The 10,000-nt window shown below is 48.5% G+C and overlaps 1 protein-coding gene across 1 annotated transcript in view; it reads right to left on the minus strand.

The window, feature by feature from the left end:
• The window catches only part of cacna1bb (calcium channel, voltage-dependent, N type, alpha 1B subunit, b), a gene marked incomplete at both ends in the record, with an annotated part of 153,210 nt that overhangs the window by 21,010 nt on the left and 122,200 nt on the right, over positions 1 to 10,000 (minus strand). Inside the window, 7 exons of the mRNA XM_084454778.1 lie at positions 868 to 984; positions 1,988 to 2,071; positions 4,001 to 4,111; positions 4,550 to 4,714; positions 7,349 to 7,550; positions 8,715 to 8,852; positions 9,599 to 9,759. Of these exons, the coding sequence (XP_084310904.1) occupies positions 868 to 984; positions 1,988 to 2,071; positions 4,001 to 4,111; positions 4,550 to 4,714; positions 7,349 to 7,550; positions 8,715 to 8,852; positions 9,599 to 9,759 (978 nt within the window). The remainder of the gene's footprint in view (positions 1 to 867; positions 985 to 1,987; positions 2,072 to 4,000; positions 4,112 to 4,549; positions 4,715 to 7,348; positions 7,551 to 8,714; positions 8,853 to 9,598; positions 9,760 to 10,000) is intronic.

The raw sequence follows: 10,000 nt of genomic DNA on the forward strand, positions 1-10,000 counted from the left end.
GTGCAGTCCATTTACCATTTACCATTTACATACACACACACACACACACACACACACACACACACACACACACACACACACACACACAGACACACACATACATACACACACACACACACACACACACACACACACACACACACACACAGTATACCAGTTAGCCCTGTGAGATTTAATGGTTTTGTTTATGGCCCAGTATGACCTGTGGGATCGAATCACTTAATTGCGTATTAACCAACGAGGGAAGGTACACACACACACACACACACACACACACACACACACAATCAGTGTAATTAAAGAACAACGATCAATTTTCCATTGGACTTAAAAGCTCTTGCTGTCCTGACATTTAGACTGGTAGTACTGTAACTCTTTTGACATTTACTGCTTTTATCCCACAGTAAACGACAGGTCATTTATTAACATGACATCTTGGTCCATAACAGCCCTCTCATAACTGCCCTCACAAAACTGCCCTCACATAACAACCCTCTCATAACTGCCCTCACATACAGTAACAGCCCTCACATAACAGCCCTCACATAACAATCCTAACATAACTACCCTTACATTACTGCCCTCACATAACAATCCTAACATAACTACCCTTACATAACTGCCCTCACATAACAGCCCTCTCATAACTGCCCTCACATAACAATCCTAACATAACTACCCTTACATAACTGCCCTCACATAACAGCCCTCTCATAACTGCCCTCACATAACAGCCCTCACATAACAGCCCTCACATAACAACCCTCACATAACAACCCTCAAATAACTGCCCTCACATAACTGCCCTCTCATAACTGCCCTCACATAACTGCCCTCTCATAACGGCCCTCCCATAACGGCCCTCACCTTGAAGGACTGTACGAAGGTCCAGAGCAGGATGCGGATGGTGTATCCCTGTCTCAGCAGCTTGATGAGACGCGCCGCCCTGAACAGCCTCAGGAAGCTCAGGTTGATCAGCTTGTCCTGTAGGACACACACACACACGCGCACACACACACACACACACACACACACACACACACACACACACACACACACACACGCACACGCACACACACACACACATTCAAAACAAAGCACAAACAGTACACCTACAGTACACATGTGCACACAAACATACGCGCGCACATACACACACACAGGCACGCACACGCCAGCGCACACAGACTTTCCTACCCTGCTGTGTGTGTTACTGTAGGTTAATGCGGTAGGTTAATTACTGAGTTATGACTCAGTCAATGTAGTAACTGTATTAATCGGAGTACCCAGAAGCTCTCACTGCCGCTAGAGCTTCTTGGAAAAAAACACTGTATTTGTGGAACCAATGAAGAAGATGAGCGCTACTAACGTTACTGCGCGACCCTATCTGGAAAGACTTTTAGAACACATTCAATGTGTTTTTCGGCGGAGAGTTAAGTGAGGCCAGGACCCGTAGGCTCAGAGTGAGTGCCGCTGACAGCCGCGGGGGAACAGACACGAGCCGCACCGAACCAGAGAAGCCACTTACCGTCTGGCGGCGCCCAGAAAAATGCGACAGGAGCCGGGGGGGGGAGGAGCCAGGCAGAGCGGGGGGGGCGCAGGTGCCAGCAGAGACAAGCAGAGGACGGCGACACAGCGCACGAGACAGACGACGAGGAGAGAGAGGAGAGAGACTGACAGTCACATGGAGAGAAAATCCCACAAAGCCACAACAGTCACCAGAACATTCCGCTGCCACTTAAAAAGCAATCTGTGCGAAGTCCTTTTCCTGATCCCTCTCTAGCTCAGCGTGGCTCTTCCATAAGCTCTCTAAGGCATGGGGGGGGGGGGGCTTTCGCTGATTAACCCACCCCTCTCAAAACCACAGGGGCCGGCTCTTGTCTCTGAGGGCCCGGCAGGGGAGCCCGTAGGGGTCAGGGCCGACCTCCCGGCTGCGGCGGCCGTCCGCGCGAGGTGGTCAGGACCGCGGCGGCGCTGGGTACTGTACCTTGATCTCCGTGACCAGGATGTCGGTGATGCTCCCCAGTACGGTCACAAAGTCAAACACGTTCCAGGCCGCCTTGAGGTAATTCTGCAATCAGAGAGACAGAGGGAGGGAGGGAGAGAGAGAGAGGGAGGGAGGGAGAGAGAGAGAGAGAGAAAGAGAGGGAGGGGAGGGAAAGAGGGATATGAATAGGAAAGAGGTGAAGATAATGGAGAGAGAGAGAGACAGAGGGAGGGAGAGAGAGAGGAGAGAGACAGAGGGAGGGAGAGAGAGAGGGAGATGAATAGGAGAGAGGTGAAGATAATGGAGAGAGAGAAGAGAGAGAAAGAGGGAGGAGAGAAAGAGGGAGATGAATAGGAGAGAGCACAATGATGGAGAGTGGTTTTACTCCACTTACTGGAACGGGAAAACCATTAAAATGTTCCTCTCCCAGAATGTGCTCTACAGAGCAAGTCTTTTAAGCTCCTCGAAGGATGCAGCGCTTTTAATTAGTCGGTTTGAATTTCAAATTTCAAAACTCCATTACGCTCTCTCACTCTACACACACGCACACACACACTCACACACAGACACACACACACACACACACACACACACAGACACGCACGCACGCACGCACGCACACACACACAAACACAGACACACGCACACACACACACACCACCTCAGAGGTACACACTGTAGCCAGGGATCCATGAACTGAACCGTGACATGGTTTCCTGTCAGGCTATCTGTCAGGTTTCGACGGGCACGGGCCTTTTAATTCCCACCTGTGTGAGAGCCGTGTGGAGAGAGAGGCAGCAGCCAAGGGGTTAAAACAACAGAGAGAGAGAGAGAGAGAGAGAGAGAGGGAGAGAAAGAGAGAAAGAGAGAGGGAGAGAGAGAGAGAGAGAGAGAGAGAGAGAGAGAGAGGGAGAGACAGAGAGAGAGAGAGAGAGAGAGACAGAGAGAGAGAGAGAGAGAGAGAGCGAGAAAGAGAGAGAGCCATCTGGGCTAAGTGCTAAACAGGTGGAGGTAAGTGGAGTGTGAGGAAAGCCATTTAATAAATGAGGCTGGTAAATGGGCAGCAAGACAGAGATCAAACGCCATACCGGGGGGGGGGGGTGGGGGGGGAGGCACGCTGGTTGGGAGATTTATCCCCCCTCCCGCGTACCTTCATCCCCCCATCCGAAGCTTTGACGTCAGTCTGACTCACACACCCGCCCACTCTGCCCCCCACCCGTGATTTCCCGCACTACCCTGCCTGACCACCAGGCTCCACATCCATCACATCTACCAGTCCTCCTTCTCTCCTCCACTCGCTCCCTCTCTCCCTCTCTGTCTCTCCCTCTCTGTTTCTCTCTCCCTCGCTGTCTCTCTCTCTCCCTTGCTCTCTCTCTCTCTCCCTCCCTCTCTCTCTCTCTCTCTCTCTCTCTCTCTCTCACTCTTTCTCCATCCCTCTCAATCTCCCTCTCTCTCTCCCTCCCTCTCTCTCTCTCTCTCTCTCTCTCTCTCTCACTCTTTCTCCATCCCTCTCAATCTCCCTCTCTCTCTCTCTCTCTCTCTCTCTCTCTCTCCCTCCCTCTCTGTCTCTCTGGATTGCTGCCTCAGTCTTATTCTCTCTTTCACTGGCACTCAAAACTGTTAGTGTCTATTGTATTTACATTCTCAAAAATGTCTTTCCAATATACTGTAGCTCAGCTTGATATCAAACATGTAACTGCTGTTGAGGTTGAGTTCCAAAATGCTCAAAACCCTGCATGAGAGGATGCCCAGACTCACTACCACACCACGGCGTCCATTATCCCAGGCTCACTACCACAACACGCCGTCCATTATCCCAGGCTCACTACCACAACACGGCGTCCATTAGCCCAGGCTCACTACCACAACACGGCGTCCATTAGCCCAGGCTCACTACCACAACACGGCGTCCATTAGCCCAGGCTCACTACCACAACACGGCGTCCATTAGCCCAGGCTCACTACCACAACACGGCGTCCATTACTCGGTCCTGCTGAAGCATGGGGGCTCACCAGCGGTCCGAAGGCGATGATCTTGAGGATGCACTCGAGCGTGAAGAGAGCCGTGAACACGATGTTCAGGTACTTCAGCATGGATTCATACAGGTCTGAAGCTCCATGGAACTAAGGGCAGAAGTTATAACAATCAAATATATAGAATTATATATAAATATACAGAATTATACTCAACAAATGCACACAGGCGTGAAGGTAAGCTGAGGTATTTAGTTTGGGCACATTTCCTCACAGCTCACAGATTGAATATGCAAGGGAAATATATCCTTCTATGGAATACTATTCCACAGTAAACATTGTACTCAATTTTCTTAAACTAAGGTCTGACGAACCTAAACAAATCAATACCAGCAATAGATTTAGGTCACTCTTACACAGGTCACTCTTAAAACGTAGCCTATCGATGAGTCATTCATCAATGATGAAGGAACATTTCACTACACGTCATACCTGTATGATGTATTTGACAAATAAACCTGACTTTGACTTGCTCTGATTAGGCCCCGCGGTAACAGCGCCCCCTGGACTCTAGGAGGACTCACTGACCTTCATCATGAGCACCACCGTGTTGAGGGCGATCATGGTCATGATGGAGTACTCGAACGGCGGAGACACGACGAACTTCCACATCCTGTACTGGAACGACTGCTTGTTCTCTGGCATGTAGCGAGTCAGCGGCTTGGCGTTGATGGCGAAGTCTATACAGGCCCTCTGGGAGGCAGAACAGAAGGGTAGAGGTGGGGGGCAGCTCAACATTAGTCTTGTGTTTGGACAAACGCTTCCATTAAAAACAGCCCCACTAATTGGATGTGACATAAAAATAAAGTGCAGAGAGAAGCCAAAAAGAAGAGGAAAAGGGTAAAAAAGTGACAATAAATACACTGTAGGGACTGAGCAAATGTCCCACAAGCACCGCCAACTGCTGAATGGGGACTGGCGGGGTATTTATGGGGACTGAGGGGGTATTTATGGGGCCTGAGGGGGTATTTATGGGGACTGAGGGGGTATTTATGGGGCCTGAGGGGGTATTCATGGGGACTGAGGGGGTATTTATGGGGACTGAGGGGGTATTTATGGAAACTGAGGGGTTATTTATGGGGCCTGAGGGGTTATTTATGGGGCCTGAGGGGGTATTTATGGGGACTGGGGGGGTATTTATTTTTTTATCACAAAATAAGACAGATAATTGATGCTCTCTGATCGCCAGCCAGCAGGTACAGACACCAGAGAGAGAGAGGGTCTTCAATCCCTGTGATGCTGAGACAGAGAGAACAAAAGAGGGAGAGAAAGAGAGACTGAGACAGAGAGAGAAAGAGAAAGAGAGAGAGGGAGAAGAAGAGAGAGAATGTGAGGAAGACAGCGACAGAGAGAGAGAGAGAGAGAGAGAGAGAGAGAGGAGAGAGAGTGTGAAGGAGAAAGAGACCGAGAGAGAAAGAAAGAAAGAAAGAAAGAAAGAAAGAAAGAAAGAAAGAAAGAAAGAAAGAAAGAAAGAAAGAAAGAAAGAAAGAAAGAAAGAAAGAAAGAACTACTACTGATCTACTGATCTAGTGTGTTGATTCTGTGTAAAGACTTGTTAGATTGGGATTTCTAGGAATGATGAAAACTGTACCTCTGGCTAAAGGCAATTGACAACAACCAGCTGCTGTAAAGGTTTAAGGTCTGGTGCTTCCTGAACAGCATCATAACTAGACTGCTATGGACATTCCTGCTGGAAGACTTTCCCCTGACAGTGGCAGCAGGGGAGAGACTGTGCATAGCCGGATTATGAAATGATGGGCCCCTGGGCACAGACACATAAAGGGCCCCTCCACCCGTTTCATTTATCGCCTTTTTGAATTTGCCCAATGAGACGGTATCCAAATCCAATTTGAAGATAATTAGAGAAATCTCACAAACTTTACCCAGCTCGGTTTTGACTCGAGAGACCTAGTGGGGAGGACTTGCTTTTTGGATTTCTCAACTATGGGCCCAAAACAGCTGAAGGGCCCATATTGCATGGAGTATTCAGCCCCTCTAAAGTATTACAGATAAACACTCATTTAAAAAGTAACATGATCGTTCCTTTCTTGTGACTTGTTATTGACATGAATGACTAAGCCCTTTAACTATGCGACAAAAAAGGGCCCCCTGAGCTCTTGGGCCCCTGGGCCTGGGCCTGGTAGGCCCGTTCGGTAACATGTCTTTGAGACTGTGCAGCAAGTTTGTGCGAAGATGTCTGGGTGTCTCCTCATCCTTCAGCTCAGTCAACCTGTACAGCAAGACCTCTAAGTTCTGGCATTCTCGACTGCTCTTTTCTTAATTATTAGAATAAATCTATAACAACGGAGCCGTGGGAGGACAGGCTATCCATCTCTCACGGACTGAAGAAAGACCAGGATGTGACAGACGAGGCGCGTGTCAAAGGATGGCATGCAGCCTTATTCCCGAATCCCCATTGACGTTGGCTGCAATATTCCCAGCAATATCAGCGCTATTTCTTACAGAACATTGATTTGGAACCAAAGCAGCTGAAGGAAGCCATTAGGGAGATTAGCCATGACAGCAGAGACTAGTTCAAGATGGCGGTGGCTGAGAAGAGCTGGCAGTAGGAACCCTTCTGCAGGTAAAGGCTGATAAAGCCCCACTTCTTCTTCTTCGTTTGTGTTAGTTGTTATTGTCCTCTCGGGGCTCGGGGCCGAGGGGATATCCTTTTACCGCCCCGAGCCTGGGTGAGGGGGTCACCCGGGCTATATATCCGGGTACACCTCCAGGAGCCATGTCACCGCTTCGTCATCCAAAACCGTCAGGCCACGCATTCCGTTGGGTGTCCGGTACGGACTGTCCTGGATGACGTGGTCCCCACTGCCCCACTGAGGCGAGGTGTTCAGGCTAAGGGGGAAACGCTGGTGACCCTGATCTGTATCCAACTTTGAAATTACAAGACTATTTTTTTTGTGGGGGACATCTTCCTACGTGGCTGTATGGTCATTTGAATGGCACTACCCCTATATAAATATTGGGGGGTGGGGGGGGGACAATTTTAATGATCTCAAATATTGGGGGGGACATGTTCCCCCTGACCCCCCCAGCACCCCCACCCCTGCATCTACTGATGATGCAGAAGTGAACCCTGACCTTCCAGACACCAAGAGATCCTTCCAGATCTCATTCTTCTCCAGGCTGCACTCTGACATGGCTGTGTGTGTGTGTGTGTGTGTGTGTGTGTGTGTGTGTGTATGTGTCGTTGTGTCCGCACCTCATTCTTCTCCAGGCTGCACTCTGACATGGCTGTGTGTGTGTGTGTGTGTGTGTGTGTGTGTGTGTGTGTGTGTGTGTGTGTGTGTGTGTGTGTCTTTGTGTCCGCACCTCATTCTTCTCCAGGCTGCACTCTGACATGGCTTTGTCTCCCTGTTCCTGGAAGGTGATGATGATCAGAGCCACGAAGATGTTGACGAAGAAGAATGGAAAGACCACGAAGTAGACCACGTAGAAGATGGAGGTCTCCATGCGGAAGCCGGGGCTCGGACCCCTGTCCTCATACGTGGCATCCACAGAGTGCTTTAGGACCCTGGGGAGGAGAGAGTCACCACAAATAACAATAAAAACAACCATGAGCCAACAAACATGACAGAGAGATCAATACACTGGCCCATGAGCCTAATGCCCTTACAGTAACGTTACACAGAGCAGCACAGTATACAGTAATATCCTGTGTATGGACAAAGACAAATGGAAAAAGCTGATTGATTTCTGATAATGAGATCTCTGACATCTGATGTTCATTTTAAATTAATACACTGTATGAATAAATGAATGAATGAATGAATGAATGAATGAATGAATGAATGAATGATTTTTTATTTATTTAAGTGCCATGCCTACTGTCGGCCCATCCCATATCGGATTATAAAACACCTTTACAGTTTACCTTTTTTTTTTTCTGTACATAAGTCATCTTTTTACATGCAAAATATGTTTCCAGTGTTGCTGGTCAAGCTCAAATAAACAAAAAAGAGATGAATAAATAAATTATACGATATATAGATACATACATGTATGTCGGAATAATAACAAGGATCAGTTCATTTCCTATCCCTAGTTACTGGGTCACAGTGGATGGAGACTGTTTGATTTAGGGGTCAATCCAAGAGGTTCTTAACTGTTTTTACATGCATTATATCATGTACACTAAAAGTATCAAGCCATGGACAGCACTTGGTTTAATGATTTCCTTAAGGAAGGGGAGGATGTGGATGGTGTGTGTGTGTGTGTTTGTGTGTGTGTGTGTGTGTGTGTGTGCGTGTGTGCGTGTGTGTGTGCGTGTGTGCGTGCATGCGTGTGATAGAGAGAGAGAGAGAGAGAGAGACAGAGAGAGATGATGATGGTGATGAATTAGAGACTAGAATAGGAGAGACTCCTCCTCCAGTCCTCTTGCAGCCCTGCGAGTCTCTCTGTATAAATCAGCGGTGGGATGAGAGTCACACTTTCCCTCTCAACACTCATCCCTAGTCCGCCTCCGACCATAAATATCACCACCTCTCCCACCTGTACTACACATCTCTCCTCACACCCACTGACACTTCAATCTCCTGAAAGGATGTTGAACAGGATCCTCCCCTATAACGAAGAGTATAGGGTCAATTAACTCCATGCGGCTCTGTGATTGGCCGGCCGGTGTTACCATGCGAGGGTGATTGGCCGGGGGCCGTGGGCTTCCTGGGGTGTGACTTACAGCGGCCATCCCTCGCCGGTGGAGACGGTGAAGAGGGTGAGGAAGGCCCACAGCACATTGTCGTAGTGGAAGTCGTACTTCTTCCACTCCCGAGGCTGAGCTGCCACGTCGTCGCGGTCGTAGTCCAGGAACTGACCCCTGGTGGACACGGGACAGGAGGCAAGGCAAGGCGGGTTTATTCGTATAGCACATTTCAGCAACAAGGCAATCCAAAGTGCTTTACATGATACATTGGGGCCGGTGAAGAGGAGTGTGGATTGTGTATTGTGCCTGTTAAATGAAATCCAGCAAGGAAAACAAGACAGTCCATACATATGCATTCCTTGACCCTGGCAGCTCAGCTACGTTCTGCACAGACCGACTCACACCAGCTGAACATCAGGGGAAAGGAAGTGAACATCCTTCTCCACACCATGGGTCAATAAGGCAAGGCAAGTTTATTTGCATAGTACATTTCTGCAGCAAGGCAATTCAAAGGTTTACATGAGATATTAAAAGCATCAAGACAAAGTGCAACACATAAATGTATGTCATGTAAAACGAAATGCAAAAAAATACACTTTTCTTTATCACATACTGGAACCTTCTCTCTCGTACAATGTCCTTCTGTATAGTTGCTCGCTGGCTTTTCACCAGTGCCTCAAACATCCTTTCTGAGCAAGGGACCACATCAGCTGTCAATGGCCTACTGTTGTGTCACTAGGCACACCTTGCACCAAAAAATCAAACTTCTCCATTTCCAACATACATTGCCTTCTTTCTCTTCCTCCCTCAAGTCGTTCTACTAAGGAGGGTGTAGAAGGGGTGAGAGGGGGTAGGGAGAGATAATGGGTTCCTATTCTGTGTGTGTGTGTGTGTGTGTGAGTGTGTGTGTGTGTGCGTACCTGCAGTCCTTCTCCAGCCCCTTGGACTCGTCGCTGCAGTAGAAGAACTTGCCCTTGAAGAGCTGCACGGCGATGACAGCGAAGATGAACATGAAGAGCATGTAGACGATGAGGATGTTCAGGACGTTCTTCAGAGAGTTCACCACGCAGTCGAACACAGCCTGGACACACACACACACACACACACATGAACACACACACACACACACACACACGAACACATACATTGGTAAATAGACAGCCAAAAGGCAAAAGAGCTGTGCGCACATCCAACCTTACTAGGCCAGGTGCTGGATCTCAGAGTACATACGTTTGAAGAGAGGAAAGATCTACACACTGATATCTCCTGGTTCACTTATTGAAAATACGCAACGTTTCAACCCTTAGGTCTTCATCAGGCAA

This window comes from Borostomias antarcticus (genome assembly GCF_949987555.1).
Source record: "Borostomias antarcticus genome assembly, chromosome: 2".
NCBI classification, from domain to species: domain Eukaryota; kingdom Metazoa; phylum Chordata; class Actinopteri; order Stomiiformes; family Stomiidae; genus Borostomias; species Borostomias antarcticus.